General features: G+C 30.1%; 1 protein-coding gene across 1 annotated transcript; it reads right to left on the bottom strand.

Moving 5' to 3' along the window:
• Nucleotides 1–478: 478 nt before the first annotated feature.
• Nucleotides 479–21,924, bottom strand: LOC134711605 (cullin-4A-like). The gene is made up of 21 exons (XM_063572301.1): nt 21,500–21,924; nt 15,219–15,438; nt 14,775–14,844; nt 14,280–14,353; nt 13,524–13,686; nt 12,010–12,099; nt 10,370–10,452; nt 9,730–9,797; nt 9,312–9,430; nt 8,902–8,977; nt 8,301–8,429; nt 7,343–7,380; nt 6,774–6,840; nt 6,110–6,220; nt 5,442–5,635; nt 4,859–4,969; nt 4,257–4,365; nt 3,204–3,277; nt 2,467–2,565; nt 1,479–1,631; nt 479–888 (listed from the first exon to the last, which is right to left on the bottom strand). Exons 1-21 carry the CDS (start codon nt 21,777–21,779, stop codon nt 793–795), a joined length of 2,424 nt encoding a protein of 807 aa, XP_063428371.1. The 5' UTR covers nt 21,780–21,924; the 3' UTR covers nt 479–792.
• Between the last annotated feature and the right edge of the window lie 631 nt (nt 21,925–22,555).

The following is a 22,555-nucleotide window of genomic DNA, read 5'->3' as shown; positions in this document are numbered from 1 at the left end:
ATAACGTGTACCATGTTAGACATTTAAATGTGTTGTTCACTTTTATCCCTCATTATAAGAAAATTGGTGTCCAACAAAAAAAACACCAAGCAACAGTACATTGTACTTCTTTTTTACAGGCGCATCTATTGAATAAACCTTAAAATGGAAATTCCAACGCAGAATTTGACTAAGTTGTTTTTCAAGAAGAGATAAATACTATAAGCATGGGTTCTTTTCATTAGTTCTTGTATCATTTACATATTGCTTCACAATTTTTATATTTTACACATCAATGTAAAATAAAAAGCACGATCATTTGTTATTTCTTAGCATTTATTTATCAAAATGTTAAAAATCTCTCATTTAGAGTATCAGTAAAACAAAAATTGTTATTCTGGTAAAATGTGTATGTTATCAATGGTATATAACTCTATTCAACCATTTGGCAGTGGGAATGTGAAGGTTAAAGGTGATAAAAATAACAACTAAGACATAATGAAAATTATCACATATTTTACATCATCATACATAGTTAATTTAAACATGAAAACTGGTGTACAAATAGAGTGAAAATATCCAGGAATCCAAAGTCAACTCAAGCTAACTAATCTGCTTCAAATTCCTGCATTAAAAATATTCAAGAAGTCAAAACAGCACTGATGTTAATATAAGAATTCAACACAAATCTGTGCTGAAACATACAAATATAAAGTCTTTATGACACAGTCAGATGATAGCGCTGATCTGACTCTGTCATCAAATAATCACAATTATATGAGAGTTTTCTTCTCTTCCTATTTTTACAATAAATCAAGCAACATAGTGATACTGATTAGCATCTTCTTTGTCTCTTTCCATATAGTCTCTATCTATTAAACTTTCTATTCTTTTCTTCAGATCTGTAGGCTGTAATAAAGAATAATATTGTTGTCAAGATTGAATGGACATTTTGTAAACTACATACATAATGAGAATGATAAATTAGAATATAGTTATAAAATAAGTACATGTATAAAGATAACAAATAAAGAATGATAACTGTGTTGTCTAAAAATTTAATTAACATGCTCAACAGAAGATTATAGCAAAACAAGAAGGATTTCAGAGCGACAGCAAACTAGAATTTTCAATATTTGTGTCCTTGTGTTTTTCAATATCACAAGGACCATAACTCCTGAACAGCAAAAGTGGAAATGGTAAATATAGAACTTGTCCTCCATTTTGTTATCAGTAACAACATATTAAAATTTGAAAAGATTTGGTTGAGAGTAAAAGCAGGAACAAGACTGGAAAGATTATTTTTCAACTTTGAAGAACCATTCCTCCTGAATGGAGTATAAATGCACAGACATGTACATTGTTTGGCAGTGGCATACAATCCATATATCCTAAATCAAAATCTTTTTTTTTTCTTCAGAAATGTGGTTGTATAATGTGGCATTTTTATTTTTTTCCACCATTTTAACTAAATATGAAGTTGTAATAATAAGAATTACCTTGACAGGGAATTTGAGTTGTTTGTAGAGTTCTGAGATAAGTAAATTATGACTAAGTGCTTTGCGTGTTTTCATAATACGGACAATAGCTGCGTCAACTTGATACTGTCTGTCCTGGAATACACGTTCTGTGGTACTGGTGTTTTCTTCTGGCTGTAAAATATTAAAAGAACAATTCAAAATTTTGTACTTTAAAAGTTACAAATTACTTCACCTTATATGATGGAAAGTAAAAATTCATTTATATTGATATATTTATTCAATATATATAGGTAACAAAAGTATTTAAAATATGTATACTGATGAGAACTAAACTACCCTGATCTTACCAAAGAATTGTTTCTTTACTAAAATAGATATTGGTTAAACTTCATAAGATGAAATATATGTATACTCTCTACATAATACAAATTTTTCTAATAATTGATATAAAATTTACCAACATGAACTAATATTAAAAGTGACATTTGCTCCTTTTGGATTTTAGAATTTGATTTCTTAATTGGTCCAGTCACAAGTACTAGAGAATTAAAGAATTAAGCATACCCTTTAATACCATTCTTTATGAAAAGTCAGGAGCCTGATGTTCAGTGGTTGTTGTTGGTTCATGTCAGTCATAATAGCTTTCATAAATGGTTTTGTTATATAAATAAGGCTGTTGGGTTTCTCTCAATTGAAATGTTAGGGGCTTTTCCAGCTGAGTATCAGTTTTTCTCATAATTCAAAATTTCTGTAGTTGCCTATAATTGCTTACATCCATTTCATATGGACTTTGCTGTGCTGAATAGTTGTCTCATTGGCAATCATACCACATCTCCTTATTAGAGCCAATAAACTTTCAAAAATAGTAAAATTGTCTATCGTGTTAAAGTTATGTTTAGTAATAAATATTACATTTCTTCTGACTTCCGAAAACATTTTAATGACCGACAAGAGGAATGATTAAGAATTGTATAGAAACACAAATCTTTGTACTACATATACTTACTGTTTCTTTCATTTGAATCTGATTAATTTTGATTCTACATAATTTGTGCTTAAATCCATCATTGAATATGAACTTATCATCATCTTCCACATCTTTACTCTAGAAAATAATAATAACAAAACCCTTTATGATTGATTTCACAAAATATATCAAATATATTCCAGCAAGTAAACTGAAAATCCAGATTTTACAATATATATATCCATTATAATATTAACTCTCTGTTTATCAAAATCTTACGCATTCTGGATAATATTTTCAAAAGTGTACACCAAAACAGTGCGATTGATTAAAAACGTTCTAAACAATTGAAATTCAACCAATGACATAACGCTATTTTCATTTTGGTGTACAAACAATGAGATTACCCATAGCGATTAGATTCTGAAACTGTCAATTCCAGGCACTTATTCACTGATCAAATCAATGTCTTTTTTGTATGTTGGATTTTTAAAAAAATATGTCAAGGAACACTACCTATTTTTTTGTTTAGAAAAACCTTAAAAAAAATTAATGAAGGTTTGTTTTAGTATTTCATTATTTTAAGAAAATGGGTTAACATTACTTTTGAATTTTACTATAATAAGATACTATGCACTGTACAGGTACAAAATAAGTCAAAACATCATTGTGTACAAACTCTTAAAAAATAAACAACTTTACAACTATACACATAAAAAAAAAATAAAGTTTCATACAAAAATTAAAAGATAACATCAATAAATGATATTTCCTACCTTAGGTTCTTTAGAAATGACTCTGGCTTTACCACATGCTAAAGACTGTAGAGTACGTCTCAATTCACCATCCTCTGTAGATAAAAAAAAATGTCAGATATCAATAAGTTAGTGTTTAACAGAAGGAATATATATTGATCCCAATCCCTAATAATTTACACTTAAATGTGTTTCAGTTGTTCTGAAAAACAGGATTTTTTTTTTTTACAAAATTTACTTCTGGATACTATTTTAAGATTATAAACAAGCTTCTGTGCAAGTTTGGTAGAAATCCAGAATAGTTTAAGATAGGTTATTAAAATATAGGATCCCTATGTCTTGCATTTTTGACAAAAGTCAATGGCTCAACAAAAATCAGATATTTTACCATGGGAGATAACTTGGCCACAAAATAAGTTAAAATCAAGGGGAGATAATTCACTTGGACATGACTAAACATCAACCAATTATTTTTTTATATAACCTAGTGATATACCAAGGATTATATATGCTCCCTATCTTTTCCTTTTTAGTAGAGTTTAAGTTATGTTTGCCAAAGAATGGATTCTCATATATAATATAAAATATGAAGCATTTAAACTTATAACTATGTCATAAAATAAGAGCAGCAACATTTATTTTTTCAAATAATTTCAAACATATTTACAATTATATCTTAACATCCAAGGAATTTTTAGACAAACCTAATGTTCATGAATTTAAGCATCTATTTATCTTTTTATCTTAATCCATTTTAAACAGAATAACTGTCCATCAACATTGTACTACATGGCACATAATGTTCACCTTAGAAAAAGTACATGTAAAAGTAAAAGTTAAAATCACTTCTGATATTAGAACACTTTTTATGTCCATTGACAACAAATGGAAGTGTTTAACGACCTTGACTGGCTATACAGACCTCGCACGGTCGGTAATTTGTCCATTGTTCTACTTAGCAGTGGACTCCTCTGAAATGGCTAAATTTCTTAAAAGGGAGGGAAGTCTTATAATCTTCATTATGGAACCATTCAAGAAGCCATTTTACATTTATGATGTTCTTTTAAGACTTACCTATTGCTGTAGCAAGTTTTATTTCTTTAAATGTGAAAACATCACCCTCATTAAATAAAAGAAGACATAAGGTTTGGAATAGGGACACTTGTAGTTCCTTCTTTCCTCCCTGAAAAAAAATAATAACTTGTGGTTAACTAATCATTTATAAAACAATATTTTATAATGTCTTCCAACATACTATTTCAATTCATTTATTTTATCATGTTGTCATTGAGTAGAAACAAAACAATTGTTAATCAGTGTGAGGATGAAGACATGCACCAATTTCTGTTTCTACATTTTCCCTAAATTTGGTTAAAAGATTAACTTCCAATATTTATATATATATGTCTTTATGCATTATAACATCTGAGGTTTGAGTGTACATAAAAACTCATTCAAGCCTAACACATTTTGTTCCTGTACCAAATCAGGCTATCGGATCCTGACCATGTGTTCGTGGTGTTGTTTGTTTATGTTATTTTCTGTGTTTTTTCTGTTTTTATCAGAGTTCAGTGTTAATGATTGATCTGGCTGTCAAGAACTTTTGGTGATGCTTGTCATCTTGTTGTTATTGTTTTTTGTTTAAACCTTTTTTTCTCCTTAAAAAAATCACTTACTGGGAAGCATGCTTTGAGAACACAATGTCCCAGAGTTGACTGCCACTGAAGTTTCTTCCCACTGTGTTTACCCAAGTAAAACTTTTTGAAAATTTCTTGGTATTTAACCATCTGGAAAAAAAAATGACAATAAAAAATATATTTTACAAATTTCTGTCAATAATTTACTATCTGTTATTGTGATCTGTTTAGTTTTAGTTGTTTAAATAAAGAGGAGCAGACTTTGAGATATATTTTTGGTTATAAATATAAGTAGATGTGGTATATTTTACCAATGAGACAACTCTCCAACAGAGACCATGTCATTGTATGGCTCTAAACAATGAGCAAATCCCAGTCAGCTAAATATGTTGTGAGAATGACATTGCTTTGGTTTACTAATACAATACTTATTTCCATTGGCATATATATATATGTGTGGGCCATTAGCCCATAGTTTATATATCATCAGTTAAATCTATCATTGTCTATATACATACTTACTTCAGCGGGAAGATGTACTTCCATTGGCATATATGTGGGCCAGTAGCCCATAGTTAATAAATTGACAGTTAAATCTATCATTGTCTATATACATACTTACTTCAGCGGGAAGATGTACTTCCATTGGCATATATGTGGGCCAGTAGCCCATAGTTAATATATTGACAGTTAAATCTATCCCACCAGGGGTGTCAATATGCTGCATTTGTTGTTTAAATGTCAACATAAAGTCTTTAGACAGTTCCATGTCTTTAAACATTCCTTCTAATTTACTAGTAAATGCTGCTCCACATTCTGAAAGACAATGACAATAATTGATATCAATATTGACTACCAAAACATACAACTATCAAAAACTAATAACAATGATAACCTAGGCCAGGTTAATAATTACTCTATCTAGTCTCGGTACACTGCAACTGAATTACTTCTATTAAGATTTATCTATTATAGTATTATGAAAATATTTTATAAAAGAGGTAAATTAAATTATAAATATGTTCATTAAATCTGGATCTAGATAAATGGAGCCATAATATGTAAAGGTTTTCATTAAAGTAATACTATGCAATATTACATGTTGTTTGCATTTTTAAGTAATACTAGTATTGATTCCCTTTCTACAATGAACTGGTGAAGATATTTTATCATTGAAGGTAAGTTTACAGAAAACACGGTAAAAGTTTTCATCTACATTATAAGGTTTTAATAAGAATAATCAAACAACAACTATGTAAAATACATGCTGACAATTATTTAATATTTTACCTTGTTTGAGCTTAGATAACATTGATTTCTCTGCATCTACAGAAGCACTTTTACCAACCAATAATCTCTTGGCTAAATCTTTTTTATAGAATGCCTCAAATACATCTTTACCTGTATAATTAAAAATAATGGTCAAAAACAAATTTTGTAAAAAATAAGCTTTGAAACATTGCTTTGGAATGATTCCCTTGCACAAAAACTCATTTTGACACAGATAAAAACAATGATTAACACATGTTTTTAACCAATAAAATAACAAACAGACTAAGAAAAATCCAATTGCATGAGTTTTCTATCTATTTTTATCTATATTTATGTTGATATCAGGTAATATTACCGTTGGCAGTGTTCAGATGTCACCTAAATGGTTAATTAGATGGCATTTGGACTAAAATACACACGATTTGCTGATACATAAAAATCAAGCACATGCATTGTAAATTGTTTATTTTAGACATTTTATAATTTGAATATACGTTTTAGTATGTTATATTTGAGTCAAATTGGTAACATTAATTTGACAGCTACTGAATGCCCCTTTAATCTACCCATCAAATAATAACATACAATGGTTATCTAAAGTAGAATAATTAATCAAATAATCAGACCATAAACCTACTAGATTTTTTCTCTCTCACAAAACATGTACAAAATGTTCACTTACCATGAATAAACCTAAAAAGAACCATTATCTTGTCTAACAGTCTTTCTAGTTCTTCTTCTGTTGCTTCCTAAAACAAATAGTTATAATATTCTTACAATAATTCATATAGTGTTCCCCTTTCAATAGATGAATTTCATTTTTTATAGAACTAATTTTCTCTTGAAATACACAGAAATACCATTAAAAGGCATGTTGGCACCTATTGAAAATAATGTAACTTAAAGAGGAGCAAAAGTTTGCTTCAGATTGTAACAATGAAAAGCCAACAACACTTAAAATCAAGTTCAATAGAGGTGCAGTACAAATATAATTCCAGTTTCAATATATTTATTAATTTATGATTCACATTTTTTCATGTACATTGTTTTAGCCTTTAATAGCCAACTATACAGCATGACTTCTTTTCATTGTTGAATACCATATGTTGGCCTATAATTGCTTATATCCACTTCATTGTCTAATTGGCAATCATACCACATCTCCTTCTTTTTAATTCAAAATGAATTCTACAAAACACCTATTAAGACTAATTCTACAAATGCCTAAATAAGTTAAAACTAAATCTTTACCTTGTTTCCAGAACGTAACTTGGAATCAACATATTTTGCTGAAATAAGTAAAGATTGTTTACTGCTAGATTAAAAACATAACAGCGACATGCATAATTATACAATCTTTGCAAAACTAGAAAGAATTGTGTTCCACTCTTATATCTAGCTTCCCATGATAGATTTCAAATATGCAAAATAGACTAAACGATCAAGATCCTATATTGCTTTTGATCTATCTCCTGATAAGTAGAGGGTTGGGATCACACTAACATGTTTAACCCTGCCACATTCTGTATGAATGTGCCTGTCCCAAGTCAAGTGTCTGTAATTTAGTGGTTGTTGTTTAATGATGTGTCACAGATTTGTTTTTCATACATTATTTGTACATAAATTAGGCCATTTTTTCTTGTTTGAATTGTTTTACAATTATCATTTCAGGGGCTATTAAAGCTGACTATGCCATATAAGCTTTGCTCATTGTTAAAGGACATAAGGCGACCTACAGTTGTTAATTTCTGCGTCATTTAATCTCTTGTGGAGAGTTGTCTCATTAGCAATAATACCACATTTTCTTTTTTTTACTCAATGATTTGGTGTGAAGACTTTTAAAAAACATATTTTGACTTCTTTTATTTCTTTTCTTGTTTTTTTTATTTTTCGTTGATACTCATCTAGTTTGATGTGGATACTTATCTAACTGGAGATCAGAAATTCACTAAGAGATGCCTTTCAAGATTTTATTGTGTAGTTGGGTTGCTGTTTCATTAATATACCCTGAATCTCCTATTAACTTTTTATAAAAAAAAAAGTATGTTGATAAAAGTGAAATGCTCTAATGTATTAATTCATTTCAATTGTGATATAAATATTCAGTATATTGTCAACTATTTTGGAGAAATACTGATATTACTATTTTTCACTTACTTTCTACATTCTACACTGTGACATTTATAATATTTTATTATAATATAACTACCTATAAGTTCTGCAGGTTTGTTCTGTCGCTGGTTAATAAAATGTTCAAAGCTTTCCTTCAAACCATTGATAAATTTTTCATTTTTGGCAAAGCAAATGTCTATCACATTATCTAATTTTTCTTTAAAATCTGGAAAAAAAAGTTTTTGTCATTCATTATATTAATCATCACTGGTTGTATTAGTTTTAATAAGACAAAATTCAAACCATTTAAAAAGTCTGTAAAACTTATAACATGCTGTAAGAAAGATTTTGCTGCAAACATTTCACACTGTTAAGTAAATTGTGTTTCAAAAGAACAGTGATTTAACACTACAGGGAGATAACTCTGTAAAGTCAGCTAAACATTTTAATTACGTTGTGGTGTTAAGGGAGTATTAAGCTTCTCAATGATCAAAATTTGTGTTTGTCAAATTGCTATATAACCAGTGTAAATTTTCTGATAAAACGGTTGGTTCAAAATTTTTGAAATTTTTATATTGTTGTTAAAGGGTCAAAGTTAATACTTTGTCAAAATTTTTTGAAAATTAAACGAGCTAAATTAATTTTAGTGAAAGTGTTGGGTACCACCTTAAATGCGGTTCTTCATCTTAATACCATACCTAATAATTTCTGTACCATATCTCTGTCCTTCTCTGGATCATTGTCAGTATTTACCACAATAAGACGACCGGTAGTCTGAAAATAAGAAGCAACAGTAATTATGTTCTTGTATACAGAAAATTATATTTAATCTTACAATTTTTTTTATCTGTGGTTACTCTATAATAAAATATTATCAAGTAATCTGAGTGTATCTGTACATATAAAGATTTTCTAACTGTATTATTCACACAATACTAATGAATTCTATAAACTGTCATTTACAAACCAGATCATTAAGAAGACAGTTACAATAAAAAGGAGACATTAAGAGTACATGTTAACAAAACAGCGTCCCCAAGACACACACAAAACAGAGTTGGTGTCCAAGGAAACATTTGATGACACTATATAACGATTTGGTACATACTTTGATATATGCAGCAAATGCTATGGAAAGTTCCTTTAACCCATCCTTTACTCTAGAAAACAACTGATACATTAATGTGAGATCCTGTATTCTGTTCTCTGATAACAACTGATTCAGACCTACAAGTAACAATATTAAAAAATTACATAAAGTTAGAAGCTGGAACTGTAAGCTATATGCAGTACAGTAACATGCATATACTTAAAAAGTATTCAATTGTTCTCATGAGAAATTAAATGTTTAAACTTTATAACTAATTTAATTTATATAGTTCTTTCTGTTCATATAAAATATTCAATTACACTTTTATGAGTTTATCAGTACATTCTAATTTTGACTCTATCAGCTTACTTAACTTTTCAAAATAATCTTGACTTATAAACATTTTAACATTCTATATCTCCAAATCTTTATTTACCTTTTTGTAAAATTGTATTTAAGTGTTGATCCAGTAACTGTTTTTCAACACAACAAACCAAATTCTTCCTGAAATAAAAAGTTTACAGCATTAATGAATATAAAATTATACCAAAGCCTTTGAAAAGTTTAACACTACCACAGGAGTAAAATGTTAACAAAATAAACATCTTGAAAACCAATAATAATGTATAAGAGAGGGATGAAAGATATCAAAGGGACAGACAAACTCATAAATCTTATACAAACTGACAACGCCATGGCTAAAATTGAAAAAGACAAACACAAAAACAATAGTACACATGACACAACATAGAAAACTAAAGAATAAACAACACGAACCTTGGTTATGAAAAATAGAGATATGTTAAATGTGCACCTATTCAAGTCACATGGTTATTTGTTCTCTGATATTTTTTCACTTTAAACTTAACAAGAACAATATTTATAAAAGTTTTCTATCTGAATTAATTAAGCTTTCGTATGGACCTAAAAACAAAACTTAACCCAGATAAGCAATTTAACATGTATGTAGATTACATGCTATATAGAAATCTGTAAAAGCTTGTACAAACGATAAAAATGCTTCATAATGAATGGCTGATTTAAAAACAATTTATTTTATGAGAAATAAAACTTACTTTGTTGATGGATCAAGATAATGCAGAAGTCTCTCATTCTCTTCTCCAAGTCTTTTATCAACATAAGCTAGGTATTCTGGCACCTGTAAATGAAGTAGTTATAACATTATATAAGACTCCATCACAACAAAATCAAAGAAATTTGTATTTTTTCATCTAAAGACTTGAGCTTCTGTAAGGTCTTTTTTTGCCAAGAAACTACAGAACATACAAAGTGCTAATTTAATACTTTGAGTACATTTATGGTCCCTTATTCTAAGACTTCAATTATCATGATTAAAGGGTCACAGTGTATCATAGGGGCATTTTGGGTTGTTGAAAATTAACTGATCAGCTTTTATTTCAGGACTTTAAAATGAGCACAAATTTCAAGTATGAACAGAATTCAATGGAAACAGGCCAGTTTTCATTGGTTTAAAGATAAGGCTTTAACAAACAGCTTGTTAAAATACATAAACTATTTAACTTTTAAATGAAGTCTACCAAACCCTGCACTCTTTATTTCCTTTACCACTAAACTTCTCTTTACTAGGAAAGCACCACAAAATCATGCTTTTCCACTTCCTCACTTGTTTTTGCATATAACTTGAAACACTAGATTTTATATTGAAATAATGAGGGTAAAAAATCTTTACCATATCTACTTCTTTTGAAAATTAAGCAGCCATCATCTAAATATTAATCAAAATTTAACATAATGAAATCCCTTGAAAGGTTTATACAGAGAACTACAGCTGTCCCTGATAAATACAATGTTAGCCAAATATGTTTACTATTTGAATCTGATGGATACCAGTAATGCCTTTTTATATAAAGGAGTAGGTCGGTAAGGGCCGATTTTGGCCTCAATTTTCAAGTTCATCTAACGAAATATTTTTGTCACTTTTTAAACATTTCAATTGATTCAATTAGTTTCTGTGAAAGATTTAAACTGATTAAGTCAATGAAAACGCTCCAATTCAAGCCTAAATATGAAAAATCTATCAAATATGCCAAAAAATCGTCACTTTTCAGATGGTTTTTGTCAAAAATGAAAGTCGTCGCATCCGTGTTCATCCTCGACCTTTATATATATTATGTATTATCATCAAATACAACTTATATTTCAATATTATGAATGAGCACGAATGCGGCCACTTTCATTTAAGACGGAAACCGTTGAAAATTTAACTAAAATGCAAAAAATTGTGAAGATTTCAGTAATTTAGCATGTCTTAATGATGCTAGTACCCGATATATGTACATTGTATTGTCAAAAACAGCCCTTTTCTATGTAGCAGAATCATTCTACTTTCCAATAAATAGCTTAACGATTACATTTTCACAATTTTGTAAAACTGCTATATTTTGGAGCCAAAAAGGGGTCTTACTGAACCTACTCCTTTAAACTTAAATTTCATTATAATTATGACCATGGGGTATGTGCTCATTGTTGAAGGCCACACAGTGACCTATAGTTATTAATTTCTGTGCCATTTGGGCTAACAAAGAGTTGTCTCATTGGCAATTATACCATCTCTTTTTTTTATAGTTCTTATTTTTCAATCATTGCCCCTCAATATAAATCCATTAAAATATCACTGATATCAATGTGTATACATTTTCCCTTCAATACAGACCTTCTTAAGTCTCATACTTACATCCCTTTCTTGCATTAACCTTTGACCCTCAGCTGCATACAATCGATCTGTTGCTTCTAGGAATTTCTTTTCAAATGAGTCATGATATATCTACAATTATTAAATTTCTTTTCATGTAAAACAATGTATGATTATCATAAAGATGACAAAGTTGCATCATTGATTTAAATTAAAAACCTTCACATCTTCATAAACACTCAAGGGACAAGTAGTCAGGACTCAGACATAGGTTATTTGATAAAACTCAGATAATTCTATAGTTCATATATTCGCCAAATGAAATTATCAATAAATTTTTATCAATTTGTTTCATATAATGCTTGCTTCCATATTTGTTTGAAAGCCTAGATAATCTCATATGAGATGATCATGACATATTTATGCATTTGCATTGCCCACAACCCAATGTACCACTTCAGTAAATTCTTCAAACAAAACTTTAAAAATGACCTCTACTGATAATTACAAACAATTTATGCTTAAATAAAGTGATTTTTTTTAAGGGATAAGTTCATGAACATAACACATAACAGATGCAAAGTAAAGGCATTAGCTTGTATAGTCCTATCGTAGGTGGGGCATATAAATCTGAGAAATATACACCAGACATATACAACAAGGCCCTTAGGCCTGAGAAGAAATTACTACAAACTATATATATTTCTTGTAAAAGGCAGGTATTACAGTCGATTGCATTGAGTGTGTAAGTATTATACAAATACAGCCTTTGTATGAGGTCGATACAAGGATATATTGACCTGAAAGAAGCATATTGACTGAGGACGAAGTCCGAGGTCGATATACTTCTTTGGGTCGATATATCCTGTATTGACCTCATACAAAGGCTATATTTGTTATATTATTAATTTCTGACCATAATTGTATCAAAATCGTCATTTAGGTTTGTTGGAATTTTATAAATATTACATCAATTTGTCTCCTTGGCAATAACAACATATCAGTTGTTATTTAATTTACTTTTTTTTGGACATCTTATGTATTTGAAGATTTTTTCCATCAAATTATTGATCACAGATATCATGTGTTTCAAAACGTTAAACAATATCCTGAAATTACATGACGTCACAAAGTATATCGGTTTTTAGATATTCTAAAAATAACCGTGCGATATGCATTTTGCCGGTCAATATGCTTTTTGCTATATGCCGTTTTCTCTCTACCTTTGAAAATATAGTTTAGCATGTGACTATGCCTAAACGAATCAAATTTGTTAAATAATACGAATTAATAATATACGGTTATATCTTGGGTTAGCTTGCTTGGTAGCTGAACTGTGAAGTCAATATTAGATTAGACAAACTACCCTCATTTAAGAGTAGACTAGTCCAACAGATAACCAATATATCTGCCTGTAGGACTAGACTACTTTGTAAGGAGGGAAGTATACCTTTTCTAATAATGACTTTACGGTTCAGCTATCAAGCAAGCTAATCAAAGATATAACATTTACCTACACGCTCAATGCAATTGTCTGTAATAGAATGAATAATTACCTGTAAATCTGACAACATCCTGAGTAAAGACTTCATCAACTGTCGATCCACAGCCTCCCCACTTCTCTCCCTTGATATTAATTGTAGCAATCCTTCCACTGTTCTGTTCTGTACAATGTGATGCCCAACAATATTTGATCTGAATAAATCTAGCCCCATATCCCTAAAATTTAAATAAGTTTTTCTGCTATCAAAAATTTTAAAAAAGAGTTGCAAAAATTATAGAAAATCAAGAAACGGTAAAAATGTTCATTGCAGTCTTATGTTACCAATAAATAAATAAATGTCCCGCTTGCACTATCTTGGCATTGCCATCTTCAGTGAACAAGGAAATCTGGGACAAAACTGAGTTAACGCATATACATGTATGACATTTTTATGTATGAAACATTCATATCATAAGGAATATATGAACTAAGTTTCAAGTTGATGTGATCATTACTTCATGGTAAACCAATTTAAACCAAACTTTAATTTATCTTAACCCCATAACTTTAACTGAATATCCGATGTTCTTATGGTAGCAGACCTGAAAACATAATAATTTGTTATACCGGTACTAAACATGTTCATAATTTTTTTCATTCTTATGCAATAAAGTCAGTTCATATTGGGTTTTTGTTCCAACAAAAATGGTATGGTTCTCAATTGAAAGTTCAGTTGCTTCTTAAAGAAATCAATGATAGAAGAAGGCTGTCTCATAATTTGTATTATTTTCCTTCACATGTGATATCTGACCATTTAACTAATACCCACCATATAGACATCACTGATGTAGTCTGTAAAACATAGGTTCTGTCTAAAAACAGGAAAATACTTCTGATCATTATCTGAAACAAAAATAAATTGATCAAACATTATGATATGAAGACATTTGTAACTAAATGTTGACCTAAGATAATGTACAATCAAATACATTGTATAAATCAAAATTTCAAATTTGTGTATCTCTCATTTTCATTTTCATGATACATGTATATGATATATTTTTTTTATTGTATTATTCTAAATCATTTTAATAGGTATTCAACTTCAAAGTGAGTATTGAATGGGTTATGCAATACTGGTACATGTACACCCTGACCCTCTGAAAGGATTATTTATTGAGCATGGTCATGGTGGTTTAATATTCTAAACATGCTAAATGGCTGCTTTTTCAACATGAGATCTTGGTAGATTTTTACACAATGCACAGGCTTGTCTAAACCTTTTAAAACAAAATCCCAGATAAAAATAAAATAAACGATTTACCATTTGTCTACAGTGAGATTGCCAAATGTTATCCATCTTCTTTAGAAACTGTTCATATCCCATGTTATCTGTATCAAGTGTTAAGGAATATACATATTTATAATTGATAACTTTTTATGTTAAAGTAACAAAATTGAACAAGAACTTCTGATTGCTAGAGATTTTTAACAAACAAATTCAGTGTTGTTAACTAAAAATTTGATTCATTAGTTAAACATGTACAATCATGAATTGATTTTGCAAGCAACAAAGTAATTCTAACTGTTATACATGTACATGTACATTGTACTCTCTGCATTAATTTTAACTGCACTTATACAACTTTGCAATCCTCAATGACTGACCGAAGGATTACTACAAACATTCTAAAATCATTTTTGAAATTTACATATATATATATACTTGTCCCGTTCAAATTAGGCTATAGTTTTGATTAAAGGATATTCCAAGAACTGTGTAATATTTGACTTCACATGGTTTTCACAAATCTGTTTCAGCTGATCATACAATGCTGCAGACATCTTGTGAGAACACATGTTCTCTACTGCCTGGTATAGCTCTTCTAAACTGGAATTTATAGAGCGGCTTGTGTGAATGGCCTGCACAGATTCTGCCAATTTGTCCCATGTTAAAGCTTGGAAGTTATCTGGAAGTCTTGGCTTTTCTAGGGTAAAACATTTCATAAAATATAAATATAATTACAATCTCTTTAGGTGTTAAATTAAGTTTCACTTTGTTACATGAAAAAAAAAAACAACATTGCATCTGATATTAATAAACTGTTGACATGTAGTGATGTCTCACCTATATGCAATTTTGATTGTATTATCCTCTGAAAATGACTCATATTGATCTGTTAAGGTAGCAATACATAGTAAGGAAAATAACTTAAAATTGACACTCATAATTTTTTAACACCCTCTTTTCCTTCCTTTCTAACAAATAAGACTTTATATTTGTGTTATGCATGTATATATTTATAGAAAGAGAATCTTCCATAGAATTGATTTCTAATGGTTATAATGGTGAAATATAATCCCTTTTGGGTGTAACCATGGCAACAATCTTCATTTATTTGATACAAAATATTACAAAAAATGGGGATGAACATGTCACAAAAGTCTCCAAAATTTGGTCCAAAGGAAAATTTTAATCAATTACAGTGATACCTGCCTTGAAACCATAGACATATATCTATCAAGAGACGGTCTCACTAATTAGCGACAACAAGCGTCAAGAAGCGACAAGCGTCAACAAGCGACAAGAAGAATTATTTTAGCGACAACAAGCGACAAGAAAACTATTTAGCGACAATAAAACATTTTTTTTATTGAGTATTAGATATAAGATTTAAAGAAATTTGTATGTTATGGTTTTTTTTAAATTTACGAGCAGATATGGACCATAATTTGCTATTGGGCTCTGTTTCCTATAACTATAGAAAAGTGATAAAATGTGAATTACTGTAAGAAAAGTTGTAACTACATCTAAAGATGCCATTATTTTTATCAACATACAAGTGTATGCTACTCTTCCCTAGAAAAAAAATTAAAATATTCGAATTTCAAAGATTCTACAACCGTATTTTTGTGTCGTTTCTCGCGTTACTTTTTGCTTCCGAAGAGCATAACGCTGACTGATTTATAGATAATCGTCACCGGCAAATTCGTAACTTTTGCTTTCAAATAACAAAGAACATCGACCAATAAGAATAGTGAGAAGAAAATGCCGAGAACTATAAGTATTTATGTAGCAGATGTAAGAACAGTGGCGTGATTTTTGTGTCCGATTTCGTAACGCAATTTTTAGATGATGTAATCTGCTTTGTTGTAATAGAATTCTTAAAAACAATATGCAAATATGAACTCTCGCGAGATGTTCAAACAGGTAAATCTGAGATGATTTACATTCTTGTTTTGATCTTCGTAATAATTAAGTAAGAAAATTACGATGTGGTTATGCGTTACATTTCACACGAAACAGAAGTCCAGTTATTTATTAAAATTGTTTTTGCCTTAAGTTCTAATCATTTCTGGTCATACGTGAAACATGTGACTAACGCCATTACGACCGGATGTACGAAATACTAGGTCTAAACATTGTTTTTGTTTCCAACGGGATGTTAGCAAACATAATCTGTAGACTTGTTTCGTCTTGTTTAAAAGAGGAAAATACAATTGTCAAAGAGATTGCACCGGTGGTCTGTTATTTTTCCTATGGACATAATGTTACATACGATCCTGTGTGAAAATAAATGCCCAATGACTTGACAAAATCGATTTCATATTTGACAGACGTGAGAACACACTTCGTTTCCCGATAATGACGTGAAGAGTCCTTGGAAAAATCAATCGAAATTACATCTCTTTAATATCATTGTACCAATGCTCGTTGGATTGATTTTACTTCAGCAGTAAATATTACTGGATATTTTAGGTGAATAAACATAATTTAATAAAAAATACATGTTAATATACCGTTACACTTGGAATGTACAAAGTTGGAATCTTTGTCACAGTTTTCAATTAATATTTTTTATTCATGTTCTGCAAACACTTATCAGAAACGCAATAAACTTGTCAAAGGAGAAGTAAACTTTTACCATGCATGACTTGAAAGGAAGTACTTTATTGATTTTAGCCCACTAAAGTAGGTTAAAATGTGGAAACCATGTAGATGGTGTACAGGTCACAAGTATCACATTGTGCCTATTTTAAAGATTTTAATTCCAAGTTAAAAGTTTTTATCTTTACTGGATTTAAAAAATGTTACATTGCCAATGATTTGGAATAAATTGTATATAACTGGAATATCAAAACCAAATATAAATACATTTTTTTGGCTTAAACATCAAGATACAACGATTATGGTATCCTGTATCAATGAAGAAAATATGGAAAATTCTGAATAAATTGTACTAATTGATTTCAAAACAAGCACATATTTAGGAGTTTTATAATACTGTTACATTTAAGATGGATTTTAAGAAAAAGTATACTGTTCAGATTATTTTAAGCAGATTTTGCAATAAAATAAAACTAAAAAAATGCTTTCGGTTTCTTATGGTTTCCTGTCAGGTTTAAAAAAAACTTTAATATAACATTGAAAATAGATTTTAAATATTAACATGAAGCAAGTAACACTAGTAATTGTGTTTATATATGCCTTTTGAATTATATTGTGCAAAATAAAGAAAATAAAGATTGGTTTCCTGTTTGGTTTCATGTCACGTAAACGCTGAATCAAAATGTATTAATTTTTTCTCGAAAAAACTCAATTGTTCCATTCATACTATTCTAACACCAACACAACCCACAAAATAAAAGTTAAAATTTTAGAACTTATAAAAAAGGATACAAAAAGAAACCAAAGGCCGAATACCAAATTATGGTCCATATGTCTAATTAAAATGTTCTATTATATAGGTAGATGAAGAAATGAAACATTTGTGAGGAAGAAAGAGATTGAGCTTATTTTTTTTATTTCTTAATATGAAGAATATGTATAAGATAATGGATGTATCTGTTTTCATCAAAGTCAAAGTATGAATAAACGAATGGATTTATTGAAACAAAAACATGAAATATTTTTTCCTTTCTAACAGTATAATTCATTGTTCTTGATAGGATCAACATAAGATGTGGCTTCACCCTAAGGTAATAACAATACACACAATGTGGAACATCAAATGAGATTAACGACGCGCGTGTCCCCTGTTCTATTGCTACAATAACATCCAATTAACACCTTCAACTTTGTACACGCGTCAGACTATACAATTACACGCGCCAGAATATACAATCATTGTAAATAGTGAACACCTGTTGAAAACTCAAGATTGTCATTAATTTCCTTTCATCTTCAATCAATATGCATAAACATGATAAATATCGTTTAATGAGTCAATAAACAATTAAAAAAAATGAAAACATTCACATTTCAATTTTCTTTTCCTCTTGTTTGATTTCAGTTCTTTGTATTTCACAATTTGTGTCAATATTTTCAGGACAATGATGCACAAATAATTAATTTTGCGAGCTTAATATATATATTGCAAGAAAAGAGTTTTAAAAACCAAATTTTAAGATAATTATTATGTTCTAAAACACAAGGAAAAGTAATCTCAGAATACAATAATGAAACGTAATACTGGCTGTTATACATAACAGATGATAAAATAAATATGTAAATAATGTTTCATTTTATTCTATCAATTTTAACTTTCTTGTCGCTAAAATTATTTTCTTTTGCATATTCTTTTAATATTTATTGCAATAATTAATGTAAATTAAAAAAAAAAATGTTTTATTGTCGCTAAATAGTTTCTTGTCGCTTGTTGTCGCTAAAATAATTCTTGTTGTCGCTTCTTGTCGCTTGTTGTTGCTAAAATTCTTGTTGTCGCTAATTAGTGAGACCGATCAAGAGATCCAAAAACAATCATATGCATTTCTGCTTGTTTTTCCATAAAATTGAATTAAAAAGTGAGCGTCAAATCTTTGTTGATAAGCACTACAATAATTTATGGACCTATGGGCAGTACAGATAGGAAAATACGGACTATCAAACAGAAAATGGCCTGTAAAACATGCTAAAACAATCTAAATATTCATATAACACCACTTAGAAAGCTATTTTTTTCTTCAATTATCTAAAAATCAATTTAATTGTACAAAAACTTTCATATTCAAAAAATTCACCATGACCATATTGCGAAACTAAACTTGTAACTGTGTATTGCTACCTTACAATGTATATATTTAGCAATAATACTATAAAAATAGTCAAACTACAATTTTTTTCTTCAAATAGATACAAATTAAGTTTTACACAAGAGTGCACACGCTGAAATGTCTCGCCTTCTGTACAAGTCATTGATATAATGTTGATAGTCCTAAGTATAAAGCTTTATTACAACTATCACATAAACTTAACATTAATCAAGATAACTAAAGAAAGACCAATGAACCTTGAAAATGAGGTCAAGGTCAGATGAACCATGCCAGGCAGACATGTACAGCTAACAATGCTTCTATACAACATATATAGTTAACCTATTACTTATAGTTGAAGAAAAATAGACCAAAACACAAAAACATAACACTGTGCAATGAATCGTGAAAATGAGGTCATGGTCAAATAAAACCTGCACGACTGACATAAAGATCATAAAATATTTCCATACACCAAACATAGTTGACCTATGGCATATAGTATTAGATAAAAAGACCAAAACTCAAAAACTTAACTTTGATCACTGAACCATGAAAATGAGGTCAAGGTCACATGACATCTGCCCACTAGACATGTACACCTTACAATCATTCCATACAACAAATATAGTAGACCTGTTGCATCTAGTATGAGAAAAACAGACCAAAACACAAAAACTTAACTATAACCTATGAACCATGAAAATGAGGTCAAGGTAAGATGACACCTGCCAGTTGGACATGTACACCTTACAGTCCTTCCATAAACCGAATATACAAGACCTATTGCTTATAGTATCTGAGATATGGACTTGACCACCAAAACTTAACCTTGTTCACTGATCCATGAAATGAGGTCGAGGTCAAGTGAAAACTGTCTGACAGATATGAGGACCTTGCAAGGTACGCACATATCAAATATAGTTATCCTATTACTTATAGTAAGAGGGAATTCAACATTACAAAAAATCTGAACTTTTTTTTCAAGTGGTCACTGAACCATGAAAATGAGGTCAAGGACATTGGACATGTGACTGACGGAAACTTCATAACATGAAGCATCTATATACAAAGTATGAAGCATCCAAGTCTTCCACCTTCTAAAATATAAAGCTTTAAAGAAGTGAGCTAACGCCGCCGCCGTAGCCGCCGCCGGATCACTATCCCTATGTCGAGCTTTCTGCAACAAAAGTTGCAGGCTCGACAAAAATCATTGTTTTTGTCCAGTTTTACCAATTTATAGAAGTATTGTAAAACTCTTGAAACCCTTGGGTGACCAGCACATGTAATGACTAGTGGACTGTGAACAAGTAACATAGTTTTATATTTAATAATAGTTCTCTCCCTGAGCAGTGCATAGCAATAATAGTTTTCACTTCTTTAATTTATATCTCAAATATGCAGAGGTCACTTTATCATCAATGATCATGCACACCATAACCTAGTCCGAGATTACTCTGACGTCCAACAGCTGTGGGACAGGCCCCAGCTTATCTGGCAAAACAGTCGTTGGACTCAAGAGTAACCTTGGACTAAACATTATGGGCTTTGCTCATTGTTGAAGGCCATACAGTGACCTATAATTGTTAATGTTTGTGTCATTTTGGTCTTTTGAGGATAGTTGTCTCATTGGCAATCATACCACATCTTCTTTTTTATATAACCATATTATAATTAATATTACAGTAAAATTGCTACAAGAATTAAATTACAATAACTGCTAAGAATGGTAACCGACTTTAGAATACATAATACATTAGAATTGTCCCTGACATGTCGACTGCTAGCAAGCTGAATCAGTAAGGAGATATCTGCAGTACCATACAGCAGAGTGAAAATCACCATCATGCAAATTTGATACTGAAAACCAATCATATTTAGATTTTTAAACATTACTTGTACTTATTCAACATAATGAATTGTATGCATCCCTGTTTGTTCCTAAGTTTCAGTTTGTTCCTAAGTTTCAGAGAGTAAATGCTTTGGATCTCAAACTTATTTTACATAATTAAGTACCTTTGAAATTTTTTATTATCAGTTTCTTTGTGGATCCAGGTTTACTATTGGCAAGAGGGGATGCATGCCTATTTATTCCGTTTGAGGGATTAGTTAACGCTGAGAAGTTTGCACGTTTCTGAGAATCTGTCATTGGGGATATCTCAGAATTCTCCCTAAATCGTTTATTGTTTTGACTTGAACAGTTATCACTCAGTCGCCTTTTCTTCGAACTTGTCAGATCGTTTTCTTGGCTCTGCTGTTCAGGCAGATTGCGTTGGTTGGCATTTGAGAGTGGCATACACCTCTCTTTAGGCCTTAAGTGGCCTAAGGAGCCAGAACTGTTAAATTAAGTGTGTATTTACACTTTTTCACAAGGCTGTCTGCCTTTCTTTGTCAAAATGGCGTAAATCTCGTGTGTTGTCTCGTGACAAGGGAGATAATCCATTTGTTTACTGATGTACTTTTACGAAAGAATAATTTTGGACCTAAATAAAGATCAATAAATAATGGGAAAAATACATTTATACATAAATATAAGAAAAATTTCGAAATAATTATACCGATAAGAATACGAAAATAATACCTTTTAAAGATGACTTATTCTAATATTTGAGACAGAGATCGAGAAATGGGAAATAATTATATTGAGAGTACTAGATCTATTCCTTTACAGTAGTGGACTTTAGTAATCTATATCAGAGACATATATATACATGTATATATGTCTCTGTCTATATCTAACATGTCTAAGGTCTAAAATGCGAGTTTTGTTTTGGCAAAAAAAAACATTAATATACAGTTTTGTCATTTTGCCGGTCTTATTTCACATCGTTAATCAAACAAATCCCGTTCCACAATTAATAGAGTGGGGCGCTCATATTCGCCGTGGACACAATTTCGCCGTTTTTATGATTTTGAGGTGTAAAAACCTTCAAAGGATTGCTGAAATGGAAGAAGTATGCTGTTAAATTATATTTTTATAACAAATATGATTATTTTTGAAAAATTAATGAGACTAAATTTTGGCAGTTACGGCAAAGGACCGACAAATGGACATCAATTTTCAGCCAATTT

The sequence above is a fragment of the Mytilus trossulus genome, chromosome 3 (genome assembly GCF_036588685.1).
Source record: "Mytilus trossulus isolate FHL-02 chromosome 3, PNRI_Mtr1.1.1.hap1, whole genome shotgun sequence".
NCBI classification, from domain to species: domain Eukaryota; kingdom Metazoa; phylum Mollusca; class Bivalvia; order Mytilida; family Mytilidae; genus Mytilus; species Mytilus trossulus.
This window is presented reverse-complemented; position numbering and strand designations above follow the sequence as displayed.

Coding starts and splice junctions, on each gene's coding strand:
- LOC134711605 (XM_063572301.1), bottom strand. CDS start 21,779: ATGCCACTCTCAAATGCCAACCAACGCAATCTGCCTGAACAGCAGAGC. Junction 9,798..10,369: donor TATCTTGATCCATCAACAAA/GTAAGTTTTATT, acceptor TTTTTATTTCAG/GAAGAATTTGGTTTGTTGTG. Junction 1,632..2,466: donor AGATTCAAATGAAAGAAACA/GTAAGTATATGT, acceptor AATATTTTACAG/CCAGAAGAAAACACCAGTAC.